Source organism: Spermophilus citellus, assembly GCF_964194105.1.
Source record: "Spermophilus citellus genome assembly, chromosome: 8".
Classification (NCBI taxonomy): domain Eukaryota; kingdom Metazoa; phylum Chordata; class Mammalia; order Rodentia; family Sciuridae; genus Spermophilus; species Spermophilus citellus.
In genome coordinates this window covers 134,388,103-134,413,660 of record NC_138189.1, presented here as the reverse complement: position 1 = coordinate 134,413,660, position 25,558 = coordinate 134,388,103, and the positions used below count along the sequence as shown (strand labels likewise).

At 43.6% G+C, this 25,558-nt stretch overlaps 2 protein-coding genes across 12 annotated transcripts in view; one reads left to right on the top strand and one right to left on the bottom strand.

Annotated features, from left to right (window-relative positions):
• LOC308655020 (uncharacterized protein C4orf51) overlaps positions 1-9,994 on the top strand; it is a gene marked incomplete at its 5' end in the record, with an annotated part of 43,000 nt that extends 33,006 nt beyond the window's left edge. For 2 of the 3 annotated variants that reach the window (XM_081304793.1, XM_081304790.1), the window contains one exon: positions 9,783-9,994. Of the gene's footprint in view, positions 1-1,256; positions 1,328-9,782 lie in introns of those variants that run through there. The other variant, XM_081304792.1, reaches the window with a different exon arrangement.
• Positions 9,995-12,981: 2,987 nt separating this feature from the next.
• The window catches only part of ZNF827 (zinc finger protein 827), a 162,749-nt gene continuing 150,172 nt past the window's right edge, over positions 12,982-25,558 (bottom strand). For 3 of the 9 annotated variants that reach the window (XM_081304773.1, XM_081304772.1, XM_081304770.1), the window contains exons 12-14: positions 19,723-19,914; positions 19,188-19,365; positions 12,982-15,840 (exon numbers count right to left, since the gene is read on the bottom strand). In XM_081304773.1, the coding sequence (XP_081160899.1) occupies positions 15,021-15,840; positions 19,188-19,365; positions 19,723-19,914 (1,190 nt within the window). In that variant the 3' untranslated portion in view covers positions 12,982-15,020. Of the gene's footprint in view, positions 15,841-17,262; positions 17,296-19,174; positions 19,366-19,722; positions 19,915-25,558 lie in introns of all 9 variants that reach the window. The other 6 variants (XM_081304778.1, XM_081304776.1, XM_081304774.1 and 3 more) reach the window with 5 other exon arrangements.

Below are 25,558 nucleotides of genomic sequence, written 5' to 3'. Positions count from 1 at the left end.
TCCTGATATCACCATCATGATGACTCAGCTGAAGGCAGCCAGGTTCCACGGCAAGAATCAGTGATTAGACTCAGGAATTGCATTTCCAAGTCATATTGGAATTAATATTTTTCCTAACATGGTTCCTTTTTAAAGCATGCTTTGTAGGTCCTGTAATTCTGGCTAATGAAAATCCATCTCGGCAGCATTTTGTTAACTGTAATGACATGTTATGCAAAGGTAAAATAAAAAGCAGTAGAAGTAGAAAACTAAGTTGTGTTTTCCAACATTCCTCTCTCCCCAACCTTTGAGAAAAATTACTTTCCTATTATAAAAAATAAGCCACAAATGAACACCTTCTCCTTTACTGCTTATAGCCCAAAATTATCTTTTGGGTTCATTTTTCTTCTTGCTGGAGTACATCCTGTGGTAGGTTTTCTTTTGTTCTTCCTCCCTTCTCCACCAGATAGTATGTAATAAATTTTCCTGAGGGCTTGTGTGAGAATTTATTTTGATCTCTTTCTGAGTGTTAGTTGGCCTTGTTATAGAACCCCAAGTTTGAAATGTGAGCATTTCTAAGCTGTTGTTTCATTGTTTTCTTGAAACTGCTGGGGTAGAGGAGCAGTCTCCTGTTATTCTGAACCTTACCACTTTGTAGGGAATCTCTCTGAATCTTATTGTACTTTGCAGGATTATCTTTTTCATCTTGGTGTTCTGGGTTTTATTTTGACATTGCTATGTGTGAATTTATTTTTCAAGTTTATTTCCCTTGGAGAACTGATAGGCTCTTTCAATCTGAGGGCTCAGGTCTTTTATTGGTTCAGATGTGGGGTGGAAAGAAGAAACCAGAAAGATTAAAATTGACGTATATAACAAAGGGCTGAGGAAGAGATAGGAGGATTGTGTGCTTGAGTGTAGGGAGGAATTTCAGGGCATTATAGAGAAAGGGAGAAGAGTAAGGCTTCAAGGGATTCTTGCTTAGTTTGGTAAGAAATAAAGTATCTAACGAAGATTTTTAAGATCTCTGGAAGTACATTTAAAATGTATTCCCCTCTTTGGTGTTTCATGGAGGAATAAGACTTCAGTTGCTTTTAAATAAATAAATATATATATATATATATATATATTGTGTGAAATTATTATTTTTCTGTGATTTATGCCAAGACTGAACCCTAAGACTGCCTTGGGTTAACATGAGTTATATAAATAATTTATTATTAATGATTAAGCGACTATCTTTCTCTCTCTCTTCTCTTCCCTCCCCTTGCCTTATCCAGGCTGCATGTTCTTTTTTTAATGTGATGAAGAAATGGAATCAGATGCATTAAAGTCCCACAGTTTCTGGAACTCTCTCTCTCTCTTACTCATTTGTCACCTACCTACTACATATTCTCTTAGATGGCTAAGAGTTATAAGAAGCATCGACAAGTAATTTGTTCACTCACTCAGTAATCGAATTCGTTACCAGATGAGTTGTCCTAAACCAATGATAGATTTGAGCAGAAAAGACTGTACAGTGGCCAAGCTTAGGGCAGACCAGGACTCAGCTTGGGCTCTGGCACCTGAAGTCCTGCTCCCCTCTCCAGAAGTTTAGTATTGGAGGCTGGGGCTCTAGAATATTAAACACTAGGTTTCCCCTTTGAGGGTGGTGAGTGGCCTCCAGGGGCAGGATTTGAGAAAGGCTCAAACACAAACATGTCAACCAGCAGTAGTGTCTCTGAGCAAACAAAGGCAGAAGATGCAAACAAAATCCAGTTTGGCTTCTTTCCACTTTGAGTGTAAATATTGAATTTTTTTTATCACCTTTTTGAAAAGTACTAAAATTAGGTGTCAAACTTTTCCAAGTGTAAGGAATATGGGAATAATCATTGAGGGTCCGTGTTCTCCTAGGAGATTGTGTTGTTTCTTCTGTTCCTAATACACACATTAAATGGTTTGATGGGATGAGACAGTAACCATATGCAGCCTGTGTAATCTGAATTACTCACTCCCCTAACAGGTAATTAGGCACCTAGTGGCTGCAGCCCAAACACCCTTGACCAATACTATGCTCCTATGTGTCAGATGCTGCTGTTTACACTAGAACTTGAGGCGTGGGTAGCCCCTGCCTGGGTAAGTAGGACACAGTGCATACTGCTCCTACTGTTTGAAGTTTAATGTGGCCTTCTTCAGATGACTCCATGCTTAGTGACTGAACTTGAGTGGGCTGATGGTCTTGGGAGGGCCAAGATGGGAATGAAATCACAAGGGCTAAAAAGACTGTCAGAGAATTTGTTCTCTAGATTCTCTGGGTTCACCCCTTGGAGGTGATGGGTAACAGAGAAAGAGGATTTAGAAAGACTCAACATAGGACTGCTACATCAATAGCATCTCTAGGTAAATAAAGGCAGAGCTACAAACAAAATCAAGTTCAGGGTCCACTGACGGATGGAGGGCAGCCGGGCAAAAAGGGTCCAATTGGATTCTCAGGGGGTCAGGCCATCACTTCAGGTTGCCACAGCATTTCTTCTTTTCATTCTTCAGGAATGCAGCATTTGCTCTGCTTCGTACAAAACTGGTGCTCTATCCATCTTGAGAGGAAAATGTTTTCCAAATTACAATTATCTCTAAATGTGACAGTGTGCAGTGTTTGAAGCTGCATTAAAAAAAAAAAAAGAATCTTGCTTTTACATTGTGATTTTGGGAGACTATAATTCTCACTTGGAGTTAATCAATAATTAATCATAGCTGCTCACATATCAGATTTCCCACACTCCCCTTCACCCTGTCTCCATCCTTTATGTTAAACAATTCACAGTTTGTGTGCCAATACCCTTCTGGACTAATGTGCCCAAGGAAAGAATCCATTTTTAAAGAGAGGGATTCTGAAATAATATCCACCCCCTTGCTTTGAAAATTAAAATTTTTGCAAAACAGCATTTGTCAAAGCAGGCCCACCTCTAGAGAGCATGTGACAAATATCTAGCAGATGTCACTCCTGCAAAGCACTCCCCTCAAAACCCTTGAATTTTCACTTCTTCTGGATTTGCCTTGCTCATGGAAGAGCCCGCCACGGTGACATCCATGCTCTGCTTCTCAAAGTGTGGTCTGTGAGGCTTCGCCAGATGGTCTCCTGCAGAATAAATGCTTTCAATATGATAATGTTTACATTTGTGTTTCTGGCATGAATTAATAATTTTCTCATGATATTTAATGAAAAACAGACTCTTTAGAGCTTTCTCATTTCTAGCTCACACAACCGACTTCTATTCCTATTAGATAAGGTTCTCTTTTTCCTGTTGGTGAGGTGGCAGCAAGTAGGGGAACGGTGACTGGGCCTGTAAGCTGAAGTGGTGAGCAGCCTAGAAGGATTTGAGATCCATTGTCATGAAAGCTGGGTTTGCAGTGCCTCAGAAAGAGACAGGGTGACATGGTCCCTGGACTCCCACATGAGCAGCCTCTTTTAGGCTTTCAGATTTCCCTCCTAACTCTAATACTCAGGGACTGGAGGCTGAATCTGGGCTCTCTGACCATCATGTTTTTGGAGGACCACGATATTCCCTTCTAAATCTTTGTTTTTTTCTAGACTGGAATCCTTCTGGCCACAGCCAAAGGATAAGGGGGCAGGGTGACTTGCCTTATTTTGTATTTTATTTAGAGACAAGGTCTCACGGAGTTGCTTAGCACCTCATCATTGCTGAGGCTGGCTTTGAACTCGTGATCCTGCTGCCTCAGCCTTCCCAGCTGCTGGGATTGCAGGTGTGCACCCACCACGTCCCACTCTTGCCTGTACTCTTGTGTTTAGGAGGAGTGGTACTACATTTTATCCCCACACCCCTGTTTCCCAAGATGTCTTTGGCTAACAGAAACTGGTCCGTGGAGGCAGGAATAAGTCTCCATAAGTAAGGGCGGTATTAGAATGAACTGCCCAAACTGCAGAGAGACTGATGGAAACCTGGTGTGGAATGTGGCTGGAGATTCTAACACCAGCAATTTACTTTTCTCCTATTGGAGGAATTTGAAGTAGGAAATGGGAGAAAGTTAGAAGGGAAAGGAAGATTTGGTGTCTTTTGGCAAGAACTAAGTAAGCATGAATTTATTCACTACCTACCTTCATGCAAGGGGAGATTTTTCTCCTCACCAGCTTCTTACTGCTAGCCATTCTCTCTCTCTTTTTCTTTTTTTGGTACCAGGGATTGAACTCAGGGTGCTTAACCCCTGAGCCACATCCCCACCCTGTTTTCTATTTTATTTAGAGACAGGGTCTTACTAAGTTGCTGAGGCTGGCTTTGAACTTACCATCTTCCTGCCTCAGCCTCCTGTGCTACTAGGATTACAGGTGTGTGCCACTGTACCAGGCTCAGACCATTCTTTAACCTGGTGGCATTTGGTTTTCATTCCCAATCTGTCATTGAAGCGATGTCCTCAGAGGTCACCAAGGCCTATCTCATTGGCAAAGGCTGTGAGATTCGACCTCATCCTACTCAGGCTTGGGTGCCATTTCCCAATACAGTCTCTCTCTCTCCTTGGCTTCTGACGGTGTGTGCTGGCCCATGACTCCTCTGATTGCTTCCTCTCTTTCTCCAGCATTGTTGCTCCTCCTTCCCCTTTAAAGTTGGCATCTCCCAAGGTTCTGCCTTTGGTTCCTTGGTTGTTGTCTTTACAGCTGCTGCCACGGTGCCACCACCTCTCCACTGTCTTCAGATGTCCTCTTCACATCTTAAAGTCTGATCATGACCTTTCTTCTAAACTCTGGGATGAATTTTTTTTTCCAATATTCCCTGCACAAGACTATCCTGTTCAGGCAGGAAACTACTGACACTCCTGGGGAGGATGCTCAAGATCTTCCTTAGGATGTTAAGAGGGGAAAAGACAGGATAGCCATAAATATTTGGCAGACAGAATAGTCGGGACTCTGTTGGTGAGGTGGCACCTAGTGGTTCACTGTCTAACGAGAGGGAGGAAGAGGAAGAAAGGAGCAGAAGGACAAAGATGACCCCAATTTTCATATCTGGGGTAACTTAGAGGACAGATGTGCCCTTTTTGGAGCAAAGGAATATGTGGTAAGGGGTTGATCTGAGGGAGACAGTGAATCTCAGTTTAGGACATGATAGACATCCCAATTTCTCCAGTTTTTCTTTTTTCTTTTTTGTTTTGCCTTTTCAGTCTTCCTTTCTTACTGCTGCCAGAACGATCTTCTTAAAACAGAACCAATAACGTCATTCTCCTCAACACTTCTCGTTAGCACTCACCGACTAGAGGAGATTCAGGAGAAACAGGAGAGTTCAGTATCTCTGACAAGGGACTCGAAGCCTGACGCTCGCTGGTTTCATTGGCATCTTCCAGCACAACGGAATCCACTGAGCAATTTCTCACCTTCTTGCCTTTGCGCAAGCTGTTCCCTCAATCTGGAATGCCCTCCCCGCTTCCCTCCTTACAAAACCCTACTTGTGCTTTAGACCGTGTTTTGCAAGTTAGAACCACTAGCCGTCTATTCAATAATTCCACAGCGATTCATGGTGTTTGTCCGGGTATTACAGTGCATCTACTCAAACATGCATTTCTTCAGTTGACTGGTAGTTTCTCAAAGCCAGGAACTGTATTTTACCTAGTTCCACTTCTTAACAGTTGCTGGCACATGACTTGACACATATTTGTTGCTCGTGAGTAATCAATGAAAAGGAGAGGGAGACATTGGTACAGGTTAGAGCAGGTGAGGTGTCTGGGGAGAGAAAACTGGTTGATAGAGTAGGTTTGGACTTGTTTTAGACTATGTTTGTCTGGGATGGAAACTTTGGGTTGTGAAGAACCAGGTATGAGAATACTAATGAGGGAGGCAATGGATTATGGGTAAGTCATGTCTAAGTACAGAATCCTCCAATCCACAGGCAGACAAGCCAAATTGTAAAGTCCTTCATCAGCAGGAAATTATTATTCTGCTCGTTTAAAAAGATACATGGCCTCTTCGTGTAACCAAGACTCCAGCGTATTTAGCTCTTGCGGCTGCTCCGTCTGTTGTCCGAGGCCATAAAGAGATGGGCCCATGACTAATAGTGTGGTGATGCCCCATGGTCATGCCCATTTATTTAGTTGCAGGAAAGATGGGCAAGGGGGTGCTCTGATTAATGAGATTTCTTTGACCCTTAATTATTCTTTTCATATGTTAGGCTCTTTCATCAGCCTGTTTTTATTTTCGACAGCACAAGGGAAAAATGAAAAATGTTGTCTTTTAATAGGAATCCTAGAATGATAAAGCCGGTGGCCTTCCTTTTGGATGCACATACACATACACATTTATTATGTTTATGTCTATGTATCTATGTGTATGTGTTCGTGTGTAGTTCTTTTTTTTTTTTTTTTTTGTTTATTTTGTATCACTTTTTTGGTACCAGGGATTGAACCCAGGGACACTTAACCACTGAGCCACATCTCCGTTTATTTTTTTTATTTTGAGACAGGGTCTCACTAAGTTGCTAAGAGCCTGGCTAAGTTGCTGAGGCTGGCTTTGAACTTGCGATTCTCCTACCTCAGCCTCTGGAGCCGCTAGGACCATAGGTGTGTGCCAACAAGCCTGGCTCATGTGTGTGTTCTATGTATCTATGGGACCATCCATCAGTCCACACTATTCCAATCTTTTATTAGTAAAAGGACTACTAGTGTTATTTTTTTTTTTTTTTTTGTATCAGGATTGAACTTAAGGACACTCAGCCACTGAGTCACATCCCCAGCCGTATTTTGTATTCTATTTAGAGACAGAGAGCAACTCACTGAGTTGCTTAGCACCTCACTTTTGCTGACGCTGGCTTTGAACTTGGGATCCTCCTGCCTCAGCCTCTGGAGCAGCTGGGATTACAGGCGTGTGCCACAATGCCCAGCAGGACTACTAGTTTTGTGTGTTAAAAATGGAAAGAACTGCCAGGTTTAGAAATGCACACCTGTAATCCCAGCACCTCGGGAAGCTAAGTCAGGAAGATGACTAGTTCAAAGCCAGTCTCAGCAACTTAGACTTCTTGTTGTTGTTATTCTGTCTCAGAATAACAACAACAACAACAACAACAAAGGCTGGGGATGTGGCTCAGTGGTTAAGCATCCTTGGCTTCAATCTGTGGTTTTTAAAAAAGAAAGGAACAATAGAGATATCCTGAATATTTAAATTTTTGATTAGCTGTTGCATGAGGGCAGACACTCCCTGTCCAGCCCAGGGAATTTTTGAGGGAATTCTGTGCACACAGAAAATGCCAGGCAAATGTAACCATTTTATTTTCAGCTCCCAACCCCTTTGTTGGACTCCCATTCATAGTAAGTTGGGACCTACAAGAGCCACCTGGGTGCCTATACTTGGGCTTGAGGCTGGTCCCAGTGTCCGGAGCTGGCTTCTCCCCCTTAGCCCTGTTTGGGCCCTCCTGGGTCAAGGAAGCTGCAGGAGCCAGCCCATGTCCCTGTCAAGTGCTTTCCCATTGGAGAAATCAACGCAGACCCAGGGCTGGGGGTAGAGCTCGGTGGTAGAGCCCTCGTCCAGCACGTACAAGGCTCTGGGGTCTATCCCACCATCAAAAAAACCAACCCAAACCAAATCCCAAACAAACAAAAATCAAAACAAAACAAAACAAAAAACCCAAGAAGAGACCCTGCCCTACAGATTCCAGGGCTTTCATCTGCTTCCCATGCGCCAGCTCTGTCATTCCCTAGCATCCCTGCACTGATTCTGCCAACTCCACCAGTCCCTCTCAGAAGTAGGAGCACAGGAAAGGAGCTTTGAGCTAATTCAAGGGATTCAGTGGGTAGCCCACACTGGCCTAGAGGGAAATGTAATGGGAACCTTCATGACAAATAGAGCCATTGTATTGGACACTGTTGCTAACTGACCTTGCAACCATCTGTGGTCAGGTGTAACTGCAATGCCTCATCTTTACCCAGTAGCCAGCTCTCCCACGTGGTTTCTTGGCTGCCTCTAGGACCTCCTCAACCATTGGTCAGGCAAAGCTAGAAGTGCAAGAGCACGGATGCCCTCTGGGGTTACTCAGACCCCTTCCTTTTCCCACCCTTGGGCTGCCGATTCTGAGATACATCTACACGGTCCTCATGGGGACCCTCAGAGGGACTGCATCCAGTTGCCCGTAGCAATGACTAGCTCACTAATGCACCCTGGGACTGTCTTTCCTCTTTCCTGTCTTTCCTGTTTCACTCTTTTTAATATCCCACTTCTTTTGTTCTCAAAATTGCTTCCGAAAATAAATGCTTGCATGTAATCTCTATTCTCAGGGTTCTGTGTGTGTTTTTTTTTTTTTTTTTTTTTTTTGCAGGGGTCGAGGGGTGGGGATCAGGAAACAGATAGATGGTTAAAGATAAATGAATGATGACAGTTGGTAGAGATAGATAAATAGGTAGGTAGATTCACCTAGTGAGGCTAGATTCAATAGAGACAAATAGGTACACAGACAAACAGATAATTTTCCATTCATTTGAAGTACCTGGGAACTAACTTTCCTAATGTTCTCCAAGTTCTTGGGGTGAGTCTTTCTTTTTAAGCAAGTGGCAGAATAAGAATATTTCACATATTATTTCATGATGTCAAAATGAAAATGATCTCATCAGACCTGCTAAATCATTTACTCTGCTACAGAAGGGTAGATTTAAAGGTGGCAGGCAGAGAACTCAGTGGTCACAATTGTACCAGTCACGTGGAGGAGGCTGGAAGAAGTGGGGTGGTGGGAAATGGAGGGGGCAGAGTTAGAGAGATGAAGTTGGTAGGGCAAGGCGTCTCTATTCCCATCTGGCTGGCTCCTAACTCATTAAATTAGATGAAGTACCCACAGGTTGGTAAAATATGTTTAAGCCGCCCTCAAGATGACTCAGGCAATCCAACCATGGTGACTTAGCTTTAATAAGAAGAAAATTTTAGACCTCCCAAACTCTGAAGTGGGCAGGAAAATATTTTTAGTCTTTTTTTTTCTTTTTTCCCTCCTCTGAGCCAGTGGTGGCTTAAAAATTTTTGTTCTAATTGTCTTATAAGAATTTTTGCCTTGCAATGACTTCTACTTCAAAAGTGAACTTTTTTCTTATTTATTAAGTCATAGAAATGTGGTTTATTATAGGTTGGGAAATGGTCTTAGAGATTATCTAGTTCACCCTCTCTTTTTATGAGGTGCTTAAAGATATGTCGTCACCAGGGCTGAGTTTGTGGCTCAGTGGTAGAGCGCTTGCCTAGCACATGTGAGACACTGGGTTCGATTCTCAGTACCACATAAAGAGAAATAAATAAAATAAAGGTATTGGGTCTGTCTACAACTAAAAATACTAAAAAAGCCCTCATTTGTGTCTGAGCCATGCTTTACTTCCATGGTATGTCCTTTATGGTTGGAAAACATTATATATAATCAGGTATTCTCAGTAAACAGGGTGGACAACCATGGGAATTAATTTTGAAGTAGGGGGAATTAATTTTGAAGTGTGAATCAAAGTAGATGCTCTGCTTCAAGTCTACAATTGTATTGAAAACCCTTATTGGGCTGGGGATGTGGCTCAAGCGGTAGCGCGCTCGCCTGGCATGCGTGCGGCCCGGGTTCGATCCTCAGCACCACATACCAACAAAGATGTTGTGTCCGCCGAGAACTAAAAAAAAAAATAATAAATATTAACATTCCCTCTCTCACTCTCTCTTTAAAAAAAAACAAAAACAAACAAACAAAAAAACCCCTTATTGATGCTTACCTTAACCATTTTGAAAAGGAATCTTTTCAAAAAAGGGGACAGAGCAATTGTTTTCTTTCTCTTTTATGGCAACTACCAGTGTGAGCAGATTTTTGTATTGTCTTGTTTTGCAGATCCAACTCTAAAGAAAGAATTATGAATGAGAGATCTACTACCTCATAAAAAAGAAGAGGTCTTGATGAATAACCTGAGATCACCCAGACCTGGGAACAGGGGAAGGTTGGGGTCCTTCAATCCCCAGGAGTCACCACATTTCACTTACTCGAGGGCCTGCCTGTTTGGTGAATTGGAATTATTCACCAAATAAATCACATTTTGTGTGGGACTCTCGTATTGTGAGGGATGGTATAAGAAAAGATGTTGATGGGGTAACCTGCATGTTTGATTGACCGCTCCTTAGGATGTGGCCTGAGCCTACTCAAGGGACCCTCTGTATCTGGTGATTTGGCTCATTGGTTCTAAGCTGTGGTTGGAAGAACTTCAGTTTCACATGCTCTGCCTCCTCCTGGAGGCATGAATGAAATCCCTTCAGGGGCTGACCCCTTCCCTCCCTCCTCCTGCTCTTACACGCACAGCTTCTCTGGGCTCTCCTTCCCACCATGGCCTGAAAAGCACTGGGAGGGCCTGGTTTCTGTGTTTCAGCAACTAATGAGGTACACGTCCTCCCCTTCACACCGTCCACATTGTCCACCAGGCTCCCCGTGGCCATTGGCAGAGTTGTAACGTGAGACTTCTGACCTGAGCAAGGAGACAAAACCGCTCTGCAGATCTTGATATTTCTCTTCTCCTTATTTCCCCGTGACCAAAGATAATGGCTGTTAAACAATGAGATATGTTTTGTTGGTGGTCACCAAATGAATGATCAGCCACAGACACAGTATAAGCATGCCCCGAGTCTTGCTTGACCTTGAATATACTTATGTAGCCTGACAATACAAAGGGTATCTAAGATCTGGAATTAGAATTCAAAGGCCAGGTGTCTGGCCTAAAGATGCCCGATCCATAACTAAAGAAACACGAGGTCCCTTCTCTCACCAGGGTCACTGGAAGCCCATTTCAGGGGAAATGGTATCCAAACTGATGATTATTTTCTTCATATTGCAGGTCACCTAGCCAGAGGGAGCATGTGATGTAGCTATGAGTGTAAGAAAAGAAGTGTTTGTTAAAAATGAGAAGCCACTCATGCTTGTATTCATTACCAAAATCAAAGGAGTCTGGCTCATATTAATATTTCCCATAAGTGCTGGCCACCCCAAAACAAAATTAGTGCTTGAACCAGATAAAAATAAAACGTTTCAACCCTCTAAAAAATAGTTATTGAATGAGAAAAAGAAGGAGAAAATAGCGTCTGATTAGTGACTGGTCATTTGCAAAGTGGTTTTTCCTACATTATCTCATTTTTAAAAAAGTAAATTTGATCACTTTAAATGTTAGAGTGAAGTGGTTCACAATCTCTTGAAATAAGTAAAGGACATTATATTTATAAGCATGCAAGTTGTGAACCAGGCCAAACATTCTCATCTGCGGCTTTATATATTTTTATCAATCATCACAGACTCATGGGGAAGATCTCGAATGGATACAGCTTTAAAATGGATTTTAAGAGATTTTTTTTTTTTAACTTATCAGTGTGCTTTTCGTGTCTTTCTCTCCTCCCCCAACACTTCTGAAATTTCTTTTTGGTCTCAGTTTCTCTGGTACCTTCCCTTGAATGGTGAACTATGATTATTTGCATTTTGGGTAGATTATTATTTAGCTTGCAAAACAGCATTTCCCTTCATTAAAATCTCTTACTTGCTCAGCTTAAGACAAATGGAATTATTCATCTGTCTCCCCCCGCCCCCCTCTTTGGCTACGGGTCAATAAAATAATGTTAAGCAGGAGAGGGTATGGTTGCTGAACGCTTTTAAATGTCACTAAATAATTTCAGGAAGGAGCTGGCTGCCACTGTCCTGAATGATGGATATGCTCCCAACCTTAACAGACATTAATGACTTACACAGTAACAGTTTGCATTATAACCACAGCTGTTCAAAACTTGCATTTTGTAATAGCTATAAACAGGAGTGGGCATTTCCAAAATGTGATAACACACTGAAAAGTGAAAAAACAGAACAAAAGAAGACAAACAAAACCCTGAGACTTCACCAGGAGCCAAGGGTGGCAACCAAGAAAGCAAAAGAAACCAGAGTATAGCCAACCTTTTTTTTTTTTTTAATTAGAGTATATTATACTTTCAAACTGGATACACTAGAAATTGGCAATGCAACATAAGATGCAAAGGAATATACCAGTTACTGTCAAAATGACCCTGTACAGCCTTGTAATGCAAAAAGCTTTATACAATACAAATTTTCAGTAATGTACACAAACCTTGACAGTATGATCATCCGAACATAATATGAGGAGTTAAAAAAAAAAAGGATAGAAGAAAGTGCTGAGAACCTAACTGCAATGCTATATGGAAAAATAAGCTTGCTTTCATGGAAGAATGCATAGAGAAAACAGAGTTGAAGTTAGTTGGTAGGTGAATTTCTCAAAGATGTTAGTGTTTTACGTGGAAAGGATATCTACGGAATACATCCTTCCCTGAGTATCAAACTGCAAACCAAATTCAGGGGTACATATTATCTAGGTGGAGTCTGAAAAATGCTGTAGATTTTTTTCTTTATTAATAACAATAATAATATAAAAAGTCAAACAAACTCCAAACACACCTTTTCTCACTCAGAAAACTTTTTTTATATAATTTACCAGAAAGATTGATGACTCTTTCCAAAGTGCTAAAAAAGTCGCCCAATTATATTAAGCATTACTAAGTCATTCAAATACAAGTTCAGTGGCAAGCAGTGAAATGCATGGCATTTGAGCAGTAAATGTCCCCTTCCGTCACTCCTCTCCATCTTGAAAGTTTCCACCCTAGAACCTCTTATTGCACAAGCAGCAAGCTGTACAACCCAGGGTGCTAATCGTCAGGGCCACCCTCTCAGGTTTTGAACCTGCCGGTGCTTAAGTGTGAGTCACTTTTTCTGGCAGCCCCCATGACATCACCGTGGCCCTCTTTGCTGTCATCACTGAACTTGTAGTTTTGAAAACACATTATTAGCCAAGTGGCACACTCTCCATTATATGGGGATAAAGACATGACTTTAAAAAAACAGCCCCCCTCCCCCAGCCCAGTATTCTTGGAGTATATTGTCCATAACTGTCTATAGTGTCTTTTACTGAGACATTGAGATGGCGAGTTGAACGTTTCAAACAAGGCCAAGGGCAAAGGTCTCTGCTGGAGAATGACTGAGGGTTTGGGGCCTCCCTGCCCCCGTGGACATCTCCGTAGTGTAAACAGGTTTGCCAGGGCACAGAGCAGGCTCCCCATCCAGGGCTGGGTGACTGGCGAAGGAAAGGGTAGTGCACCTGATAGGGCTGGGGGCAGGAGGGTTGGTGCAGAGGGGAGAAGGGGAGACTGTGGTGTGGACAGACGTATAGTCTTCTGGCTTCCTGGAGAACTGCACTAACTTCCAAGGGGCTTTTTAGAGAAGCAACTGACTAGAGGAAGAAAATCAGGGATGCATTTATTTTGCCTGGTGAAACAGATGAAAAAAAAGAAGAATCCCAACTTTAGGATAACACACATTGGGAAAACAGCAACACAGTAAGAAAGCGTTCCTCCTGTACACCAGCTCTTCCATAGATAAATACTACATAAACTTTTATATTCCAAATTTCCCATTACTATACAAAGCACATTTCTTCCCGCTCTTTTAGCCTATTTTATACTGGAAATTCTGTTGTCTTAAAAACCCAAGCAATGAACATATTCAGCCAAAGATTTTTTTCCATTCTTTTTTTTTTCTTTTTAAGCCATCCATTATTTTTTAAGATGAGCCAAGGGCTGTGAAACCGATCCACACCTGCTTCCTGCTGCAATAAAGTGCTGCACATAAATTGCCATTTTAATGACCACAAAATAAGAGCTTTAAATAAGTATAAAGTTAGTCTCCTAGCAGGTTACATCTACCAGGCGTTAACAAAATGGAATACAGAGTTATAATCACACGGAGGACATGGCTACAGCCAGAGGATCTGCAGACACAATGGAAACTTCTCAGGGGCACAACTAAACTCAAGGACTCAACAGCACCTTTTTGTTGTGTCATTATGTGTCAAAGAGGTTGTGGCTAAATTTTCAAACATACAGTCTACTCATTCCGTAAAAAAGGTACATTTTCTTCCTTTTATCTTTTTTTTTTCCCCCATGAGAAACAAAAACTAGTGCAAGGCCAAAAGCACTGTGCAAAACTGCCGCTTCATTTTTTTTTTCTTTTTCTTTTTTTTTTTTTTTTTAGTCTGAGCATTTATACCCAGAATTTATCCAAACCCCTTTTAATCTCCTTGGCTGGATTTATCAACCATAAAGTTTTCCACTCATACAATTTTTTTTTCTGCAAACAAATGGTAACCACTGAATTAATACATCATATATATATATTTAATCTGCCCTTAAAAAAAGGATGCGCTGTGTGCGCGCTCCATGCACACTGCTTCCGCACGGGCACGCACGACACTTAAGTTTTGTGATGCCAGCTGCAGTGCTGCAAGATATTTCTTGCAGACCAGTCGCTTGATGTCTCGCATCTTCATAACCAGAGAAGATCTGAGCTCGAGGTGTCCAGCACTCTGTGGGAAATGTCCAGCAGCACTGCAGATGCCTGCCATCCCTTCATCCACTGAGCACCAGGCCCTACCACTCTGTAGCTGGAAAAATAGAGAGGGAAAGGTGATGAAGGAACTCAGGGAGAAACTGTAGTGGATGAACAGCCCGGGAGGGAGAAGGACGTTCATCCCCGTTCAAGAAGCCAGTACAGAGAATGTGCAACAGAGAAGTCATGGCACGCGACACACGGCTTGCTTTTTGGAATCCACAAACGCCCACACAGCCCATTCACCCAACAGAAAACCAAATGCACCGGTATAGAAGCTTACAAGTGCTGATTGCTATTAAGGACACTCTCTTGAGGGTTTAACGAGACAAAATTCCGTTCGGAGAGAAGTACGGAAGGGCTGGAGTGGGGGCAGGTGGCTGGGGAGGCATGCCTCTGAAGGTAGAAGTATGCAGGGGTCACCTCTCTGAAGGTTGGGGAAAGCAGCTTGTAGGTAATGCGATAGGTATACACACACAGCCAATTCTCTATTCCTTACTAAAGATATACAGTACACGTGGCTCAGACCCCTGGGGCCTGTAGGTTTTGCAGCAACATACACCTGCTGGGGTTGTGTTTAAGTTTTGTGGGTTTTTGTTGTTTGTTTTGTTTCCTGTCTCTGTCTGTTTTTGGTACAGAGCGCAGCTGCCCTCAGACAGTCTCTGCTCTTTCTCTTAGTCCGAGATAGGCGAGGAAGGAGTGTTTGGGGGAGGGGATGCTGGGAGGCGCAGTCTGAGGTCGGGGAGGGTGGAATGTGAGATCCAAGTGGTTCTTGGGGTACAACATGGTCAAGGGAATGAGATGGGCAAAGTCCGAGTTCCGGTACTTGTCAAAGCGCAGAGGGGAGCCGTTGAAGGCCAGAGCCTTGAGTGCCAGGTTGGGCTCTGAGCTGCTGCCGTGGGCGGCCGTCAGGGCCACGGTCTGCAGGGCCTGGGAGGCCGACATGACCGACAGGGGAGACAGGAGGTTCCGGGGGCTCCCCACGACCAGGAGCGGGGCCCCGGGGCTGGCCGGTTCCTTGGGCGCTGGACTCGGGCCCTTCTTGTCCTCCTCGGGGCAGTCCCCGCTCTGGTGCTTCTTGACGTGGCGGCTGAAGACGAAAGGGTGTGTGGTCTTGAAGAGGCACTCTTCGCAGCTGAAGGTCTGGCGAGGGGCGTGCTTCAGCTTCTTGTGCAGGTTGAGATTGTCCTTGCGCTTGCAGCTGTAGCTGCACTGGTCACAGTGGAAGGGCCGCTCCCCGGTGTGGACGCGCACGTGCTCGATGAGCTTGTTGGCGGTCTTGGACAGGTAGCCGCACTGGTCACACTTGTAGTGGTTGCCCAGGCGATGCTCCCGGGTGTGCGTCTCCAGCTCCAGCTGGTTGGCCTTCACTGTCTGGCAGATCCGGCACTTGTACTCCATCTTGTAGTGGGTCTTGAGGTGGCACTCCATGGCAGCGGGGCGGTTGGTGGAATAAATGCAGAATGGGCACCTGCCAGGGGGGAAGCAATGCAAGGGAGGGTCAGCCGGAAGGGGTGGGTGGCAGCTAGGCTTCTCCCCTCCTCATCAGCCTGCCCTCACCCCAGCTCAGCCCAGCCCTGCCGCCTCTCAGGGGTGGAGATGGCCCTTTTTGGCTTTCACTGGTGACAGAGCAGTCCCCGCTAGCGGGGAGCTCCGCCGAGGTCCGCTCAGCCTGTTCTGGGTCTCCTGGCTGCAAGGGCCAAGGCCAGCCCTCACGAGGGGACCAGAGAAACTGCGAGGAATACACAAGCTGGCGCTCCCTCCAGCCCCCCACCCGGCCCCTGGGAGCCCTCCCCACTCCCGACCAGACATGGCAGAGGTCTAAACCTCCTGACCGTCCCCCTAGATGGGAGCAACACAAAGAATCGACTTTTCATGCACCACACCAAGCACACGCAGAAAGGCTAAGAGGTTTTAAAGAACAGCTTTAGGGGAGAGCTACTTCCAGCAAAAAGAAAGTCACAGGGGTCAGAGTCGTGCTTATTAAAGGGTTGTTAGGATGAGAAGGCCTGTGTGTGTCCCTGTGTGTGTGTGTGTGTGTGTGTGTGCATACATATGAAAACATAGAACGTATCTCCTGTAGCTCATCAGAAAGGAAACAGAGGACTGTGCAGGGCTGCGGGGAGACGGAGACCTCCCAGCAGCTGTCCATTCAGGGGGGTCTGGAGGAAGGAGGGGGACTGCTCTGGAACTTGAAGACCTCTCAGTACGTTATTATGCCAGATCATCGATTCTCAGAGGGCAGGAGCAGTTCTTAAGTCTCTTCTGCATTCTCTATGGTGCTAGGGAGAGCACTCAGCACCGGGAAAGCCCGGGGGACATGCTGAGCCCTTATATGAGTGGTCTCTACAAGTGTCTGCGGTGGAGTCGGAGGGGCAGGCTTGAGTCCCGGCTCCATCGCCTTATGGGCTCTAACTGGAGACCCTGGACAAAGCCTGGCCTCTCTGTGGCTCTGTTCTCCATCCTTCGCAGCACAGACAGGCCGCTGCCAACCCTCCCGGCTGTCCAGAGAGGCTGCGAGGAGTGGTGGGGGCGTGTTTACAAAAATTGCGGGGCCTCTCTTTTGGACACTGCCGGGTTTTGAGTCGGTGGCTGAAATGATAACTGAAGCGTGTTTGCTCTCTTTCCAAAAAGAATGCAGATGCCCAAATGGCTGCCTCAACTCTTGCATTGGCTCCTGCAGGGCAGGGCCTGGGAGTGGACTGTCCTCAGAGGGTTTGGAGAGGTGTTCAGCAGAGCCCAACACAACCAGGTGCACCGTGCACTGCCTCCTCAGCGCCAAGCTCGCCGTTAGCCTTGAACCTCAGCTCACAGAAGAGTGCACACGAGAGAAATATAAAGCCCATTCCCAGGTCAGGTGCACACACAACCCCTACGCCAAGCTGGGCCTTACCTAGAGGAGTCTGAAACTCACCACTGTCCTGAGCTACGGCAAAAGAAAAATAATAGTATAATCTTATTTGATCTGCATTATGAACAGGATATAGAGTACAAGCAGTTCCATCACAGAAAAGCAATTTAGACGTCGGCGGTCTGTTTCATGTTAAGGACATTTCTGTGACCCACAGCTCAATCTTTCTCTCGCTGCTCAGGCAAAGTGCTAAGGGTTTTCCGTGCTCCCAATGTTTATCTTAAAGACACTCTCTCAGGCAAATTAATTCCCTGATATGGCGAAGGAAACAAAACAAAACAAAACAAAGACTCACTGTATAGCCAGAAGGCATTATCAATTTTTTCAAAGTATTCTTCTACTTGGTCATCCTAGAACATAAACTATCACACAGGGGACGGTTAGCACCGCACAGGAAGTGTCTGGCCCAGCAAATGCATCAGGTTCATTGTGCATTCTCCCCCACGGGTTCAGAGGCTCGGGACTGCTTAGGCCCCTGAGGAAAGGCGACTGGCAAAGCCACAACTGGCGAGGCCACAAAGTAATGGGCGTCACTGGGCTACCGGGAAGGCAATGTCACTAGTCCATCCACAGAAAGCTGGGTTCGTCTTTCTTTTTATACCAATTATTTATAAAGGGACAGTGGGAACAAACCAAATCAAGTCCCCAAATAAGGTCTTGCTAGGCATTTTCCATCTACTGGTTGAGTGAATTATAACCACCCTTCCCCCTTCCCCACCCCCTCCCTCTCCTTCCCACCCGAGTGCCCCCAAGAGTGAACCAAAGTGGAGCCGACAGTAGGTGCTGTCTGCTGCCTCTTCCATTTGGTCAGGTTTTGGAGGAGGGTGCCCCCGACCAGGCAGGAGCTCAGGGGAGTCAACCCTGCACTGCCCTCGGTGCTAGACTACCAGGGCCCTTCTGGGCTCTCTATTCCTTACCCACACAGGGAGGCACGCCACCTCTCTGGTTAGTTGAGTCTCAATGATGAAAATTTTTTTCAAATGAAAGTTTTATTTTTCCCCATATTAAGTAAAACATATATTTCTATTCTTTTCACTACACGATCGTTTCAGCTAATATTTAATAATTCTGCCTTGACAATTGTCTTTCTGTGCCCAAAAACGTGTGCTTCCCTCTTCTCAGTGTACCATAAGGGCCTTGTGGACGGGGACTCTGATCTCAGACTCACTGGGAAGATTAAATTCTGGGAGTGTTAGCACATACACTTCCTGAGGGTGGAAATTATATTTTATTCCTTGTGTGCCCTTTAGCACCTGTTATCAAGCCAGGCACACAGTATGTTTGGTAATAACTGACTGGTCTCACTTGAGACCGGAGGGCTTCTTGCAAATATTGGATAAAGATGATGCTCCTTGTCTAGATCTTTCGGGGAAGGCACTGGTAGGTTCGTAGGAAGGCGTGAAGCACATGATCTTTGTATGAAAACTGTTATCTCCTGCCTGGTCAAACTGCCAAGGTTCCAATTGTGGGTGGGGTGGAATGGTCATAAGGCTTATTTAAAAGATATATGGCAAGCCGTTTGAAAATCAGAGTTGGTGCATTGTAGTGACAGTGTAATGATTGACACCCAGGGACACTAACCCCTGAATCCATTAAAATCAAGTGTGCATGAGACTCAGACAGTGCAGGATGGGTCTACCCTTGCAGGTGGGCTTGTCCAGCACATCTTCTTCCTTGCCCTGAATCTGGGGATATTTGTGAAATGGATTCTCCTGCTGGCATCTGCTGACCCCCCTGGGGGACAGGTCTAATTCAATCCAGCTAAAGGCAGCAGAGGTTTCTGACTAACTTCCCTCAAACCAAGCTCTCCCACTCCATGACCCCCAAAACCTTCAGGGAAGGGGAAGGGCAAGGGAAAGGGTGTTTGGTAACAACGCAGTAAAAGGTTCTGTACTTGCTTTCCTTACTTGAGCCCACCGGTGGGGACAGTGTGGCATTTCTTATGCTCCAGCAGCTGTTCGGGGGTCTTCATGAACTTGTGGCACACGTCACACTCAAACATCCGGGTGATGAGGTGTATCTGCAAATGGCGCTCAAACATGTTCTTCGTCTTGCAGACAAAGTTGCAAAAAACGCATTCGAACCCTGAAAGGACCGAAGCTGGGTGTAGAGGCGCATGTAGGAGGCAGGAGTGGGGCTGAGGTTCCCCCCATCACCCACCCCGTGCCTCCCCACAGATGCACCTCCCAGGTACGGTTCCCTGCATCTCTATACAAAACACACAGCCTCAGAGTCAATGTCACCCTCTCCAATCTTTCCACCTTGCATTTGGAAACAAACCGAGCCAAAATAAAATGTGATTTTCTGCGTCCTGGTCCTGCTCTCTGCACACTGTACCGCATCCTGGGCCTAATAATCCTTTCCTCTCCAGGGCTCATTCTCAAGACTGGGTCATTGTGGACTGGACAGGGCTTAGCAGGCCACGTTCACCTCCTCCCTCACCTTTCTCTGGCTTTTCCTCGCTGTTCAGCGAGGGTTGGCTCCCAGGCACGACAGAGATGACCAGCAGATTGTTCCCGCCCTTGTTCTTCTGGGAGCCATCTGAGTCGTCTTTGCTGTTGGCTGAGTCACTCAGAGCTGAGAGGGAGGATGAAGAGGGACTATTTGATTCGCTGGGGGTCTTCCTGTCTTCCCCTGAAATATGAAAACAACCCAGATCTGTTAACCTGGGAGACGAAAACCCTTGGAATGACAGCAGCTGAGGGTGGGGGAGTCGGGTCTCATGGATGCACCACGGTTCTGCTGAGGCTTCCAGCTCCCACCAGTGCACTCACTGGGGCTCCAGTTCCTAGTGCTTCTGTGGCGGTGGCATGCAAGGTTCTCAGAGCCAAGAGTGGGCATTCATGCATTTGAGAAATATTCATTGAGGTCTTACAATAATTAGAATCTAATGATAACAATGGCTAAGATGTACTGAACATGGTGTTAAGTTCCAGAAACTGTTACACTTTAAATGTGTTATCTCTAAATTCTATCCTCTCAAAAATCCTAGGAAGCTGGGTGCGGTAATGCATGCCTGTAACCCCAGCACCTCAGGAGGCTGAGGCAGGAGGATTGCGAGTTCAAAGCCAGCCTCAGTAACTTAGCAAGGCCCTAAGCAACTCAGTGAAACCCTTTATCTAAATATAAAAAAGGGCTGGGGATGCGGCTTAGTAGTTAAGGGTTCCTGAGTTCAATCCCACCCCCCCCCCGTACTCCCCCTCCCCCCCAAAAAATGCCAAGGGCTGGAAGGGTATCTCAGTGGCAGAACATGCATTTAGCATGCATGAGGCCCTAGGTTCAAACAAACGAACAAAAATTCTATCAGCACAACTATTGCCATTTTGCCGATGAGGGGATGGAGGCACAGGGGTAAACCTGGCCTAGGTCATGTGGCCACTAAGTGGTGGAGGAGTTTGAGTTGTTCTGCCTCCAGTGTCCATGCTCCTCAGTGCCCCGGGCTCCTCCTCAAAGCCAAGCATAAACAAATCAAATAGGCCATTAAAATCTGTGTCAGGAGACTGCAGTTGCTACTCATGTTGGAATATCAGGAACTGGACCTAACATTGCTATGAAACAACTAAGAAAAAAGAAAGTGCTGACAAAATACATCAAACAGTAGTTTTTACAACACTGGACAGGAGGTGATGAAGCATAATGGCCCCTGAGAGACCAAGACAGGATGGGTGAGGCCTGGGACTGCTCAGCCTCCTGCCCTGAGCTTTGTCCCACGCTGCGGTGCATCAGGGAGGAGAAGACAGGTCCCAGATGCAGGAGGCAGAGCTGAGCAACTGGAGAGATCCTCATGAATAGCCATTGCCAGACAGGGCATCAGGGCTCACAGAGGAACCTGAGACCTGCAGAGGGTGCCCTTTGAGTCTTTAGCACAGCATGGGTCGAAGCTGTGTGCAAGGAAGCTACCCAAGACCAGAAAAACGCCACTTGAGCTTAGTGCCTGGCATTTGCACCCACACAGGGTTGGAAACAGCTGTCTGCATCAGCCAGATCAGAAAAACACATAATTCACAGGGCATTAGGCAGAAAACTGAACAAGGTCTCTTAGTAGTGGGTAATAATTAGCCCTGGAGAGATCAATGCCTTATGATCCAGGCCTGCTAACAAATCATAAAAGTAAGACTCAAGAGGATCAAAGTTTCCAAGTAATTATCTGCATCTTAGAACAAAGGTCAATAATACTTATAGGAGTATAGAAAATATTGAATACCAATATGTAAAACCATGATGTCTGGTATCTAAACAAAGATTATCAGGCATGTGAAGAAACGAGAAACACAACTCAAAATGGGGAGAAGAATCAATCAACTAAAACTAACCTAGAACTGGCGCCATTAGAATTTATAGACCAGAACATTAAAAATATATCTCATATATTAAAATGTTAAGCAGAGACACGGATGATATGAACAAGATCCTAGTCAAATTCTACAGATAGAAACTCCAAGGTCAGAGGTAGAACCATATATTGATGAGATTATAGCAGATTAAGACATGGCAGAAGAAAAGGTTAGTGAAATAGAAGGCTAACAGCCATAGAAAACTCTCTGAAATGAAACAGAAAAAGAATTGCCCAAAATGAAATGAGCACCAGTAAATGATGAGACTTCAGGCACCTTAGTGTAAGTCCTGAGGGGCTACTTGAGTAGGGTATAAAAAAATATCTGAAATGAACAAAATTTTTCCAAATTTGAGGAAAACCACAAACTCCTAGATCCAAGAAGATCAATTAACCTCAAGCCTAAGATACATGAAGAAATCCATACCAAAGAGCATTATCATTAAATTGTGAATCCAAGTGGTTAAGAAAAAAGTCCTAAGAGTACACAGAGGGGGAAAAGAAAAAAAAAAACACAAAACCCCAACATGTTATATTCAGAAGAACAAAACTGAATGAAAATATGTTTCAAAAGTGATGGCAAAAACACCAAAAAAGGTTGACATTAAAAAAGATGAAAGAGTTTGTCGCCAGCAGACTCATATTACAAGAAACGTTAAAAGGGGCCCTTGAGGCAGAAGGAAAATGAGACCAAATGCAAAAATGGGTTACATAACAGAATGAAGACTCCTGGAAACGATAAGTAAATTTATGTTTCCGTCTTAGTATTGAAATATTTTCAGAGATAATAAAAGTAATTTTGTTGAAACAAAAATAACAACAGTGCATTGTCAGGTTTAAAACACATGCATATAAATATTTGACAATAATAAAGGCTGGGCAGGGAAAAATGGAAGTACACTATTTTAAGTTTCTTATACTATGTAGGAAGTGGTATAATCACTTGAAGTTATACTGTAATAAATTAACAATGTACTTTATAAGCCCCACGTAACGGAGAGTTATCCACAGTTTCTGATTCAGGAAAGTTGTTAAGATGTCAATGCTCCCCAAACTGATGAACAGATTGGATGCAACTCCAGAATTTAAATTAGGGTAGAAAACACCAGAAAACTGTTCTTTGGTTTCCTTCAAATTCGTTAGTTAAGGAACTTATTGATTATAAACCCTGAGAACTTCCTTTATTAGGACTTTAGAAATAAATAATATACTACTTATAGGCATGAAAGTCTAGAAATAATGCTGTCATGATGGGTTAATGAGTAGGATTTAATATTGTTAGCATAATGCTTGTTTTTTTATTATTTGAACTTCAAAATTTTCTAGTGTGACCATATATTATTTGTTCAGTTGAAGAAAGTTTTTAAAAAGAAAGAGGGCTGAGGGCACTGTTCCATGGTAGAGTGTGTGCTCAGCATGCCCAAGGTGCTGGGTGGGATCCATCCCCAGCAAAAAATAAAACAAACAAAAATAACAAAACAAAAGTACAGAGAGAAAGAGAGAGAGAGGGATAAAAAGGAAAAAAAACTCATCACTTAGAATGTTTTCAAATCCTACTTCTGTGAGAATGCACTTAGGTCCAGGGTAGACAATTCTCACTTCAGTTCATAATGTTAAAAATCTTGTTTCTATCAGAACTGAACATGGCTTCTGGACAGAGAGTATGTGACTATGTGAAGGGATGGTATGTGCCTTCAAAATATGCAGTCTTCCCTTGGAACAAGGAAGCTATGTGAAAACTAGCTTAGTGGTAGAGCACGTGCCTAACAGGTGCAAGACCCTGGGTCCAATTCCCGGCATCCGAGAGTATTATAACTAGTGCCATAAATGCCAGTCCTTTATCTGTATGTTTAATCAACTAATTCACATTCTGTAGACAAATAGAACATTTTCATTAAAGGCCTCAAATCCTTGACGTTACTTCTCCAAATCTAAGTTCTAAGCCTGGTCTTACTGACAGTCTATTTAATACTTATTAAAAAATGTTTTCAGAATTGAAACATATTAATTTCAATTACTATCTTTAAAATTCAATTCAAATATCCTGAGGCTTAAGGCAGTGGGCAGAGCTACATAAATTGGTAAATTTATAAAGATACAAGGTGCTATGTCAGCCACTCTCTGAGACTAAACAGGAATACAGCCCAGCTCACTTGATCTCTGGTCCAAACAGCCTCCCCTGCTTTCAATCCTCCTCTCCTATTGCAATGTCTGCAGGGAGTAGGCCAGGGTGCCCTTGCCACCTAAATCCAAAGCTAACTGTGATGGAAGTGGTCATTTACCATTGGCATCATAAAGATTCTTGGTGAAGGACACTTGTGCACTCTCACACATTAGGGTAACCCTCTGTAGGGAATTTTTAAGGGAAAAAAAAACCCAAATGTTTCATGATTTAAAACAAAACAAATTGAGAAATTGTGGCCAAGAAGTTGCCAGTTATCTTACTGCCTCAACATAAGCACTATTGTATTTTGGTGTACTTCTTTTTAGTCTTAAAAAGAAAAACGTCTGTTTTTAAATTTTTGTCATTCATTGTATAGTGGTTAAGAATAAGGATCTTAGGCCAGGTGCACTGGTACATGCCTATAATCAATCCCTGGGCAACTTGGTGAGGCCCTGTCTCTAAGTAAAAAGGGGTTGGGGATGGAGCTTAATGGTGCACCACTTACCAGGTACATGTGAGGTCCTGGGTTCAATCCCCAGCACTGCCTGCCCACCCACTTTCTGCCCATGAAAACAATAAGGACTCAGAATTCCTGAGTTTGAATACCAATTAATAGCTGATGAGTTTGGATAAGATACTTTATTTTATGACTCAATTATTATGTCTGTAAATGGGTTATATAAGCACTTGCTTTCTATGGTTGTTTGAGAATTAAATTATATATATATATATATATATATATATATATATATATATATATGATTTCCCCTGCTGTTTTACATATTTGGTACATAGTTGTCTTCCAAAAATTTTTGTGAAAGCATTCATAAATTAATCATTTTAAATGATAGCATTAAATCCTAGACCATGTTCCTAGGCTAGAAGCTATTTTATAGAACCTGGACCTAGAACCCAGACTTAAAATCACACTTGTATTTTCCTCCACAACAAGTAACTTCTGCATAGATTACATTTGTAAGTCAACTGAGCTCTAAGGTTTGATCAAGGGCCAAGTCTGAATGTTTTTCCCACTCATAATGCAAGATGCAAGATGTGAACAGAGGAATTTGTGCACATATGTCCATTCATCGAGTGAACAGTTACTCCTCACACTGTGCAGGGATTGTTCTGGGCAGTGACTTAGACAAGCTCCCTATTCTAAGACTATATATTATAATAAATGTCATATAGCACAACTATTGCTTTCATAATAACTTCACAATAATACAGCTTATTCATGTACAGATTTAGATGGATAGATTTTGGGTCAAGTTCAGACACCTCAAAACAGCACTAAATATAGGAAATGCTCATTGTGAAATTCTTAGCTTATAGAAGGCATTGGCAAACCATAGCTTCTTGTCTCTAATGGACTTCCTGTTCTTGTAAATAAAGTTTTATTGGAACACGGCCATTCATTTGTGTACCGTCTATGATAACTTTCAAGTTCTAGTGGCAGAATTGAATTGTAATGGCAGAAACCGCATGACCTGAGAGCCTAAAATATTTATTATCTGGCCTTGCAAAAGGTTTGCAAAGCACTGGCTTAAAAAATACATTCTAATAAAGAGCTCAAAAAGTTGAATACTAACAAAACAAATAACCCAAACAATAAATGGGCCAAGGACTTGAACAGACACTTCTCAGAAGATTATATACAATCAATCAACAAATATATAAAAAAAAGTTCATCATCGCTAGCAATTAGAGAAATGCAAATCAAAACCACTCTAAGATATCATCTCACTCCAGTCAGAATGGCAGCTATTATGAAGACAAAC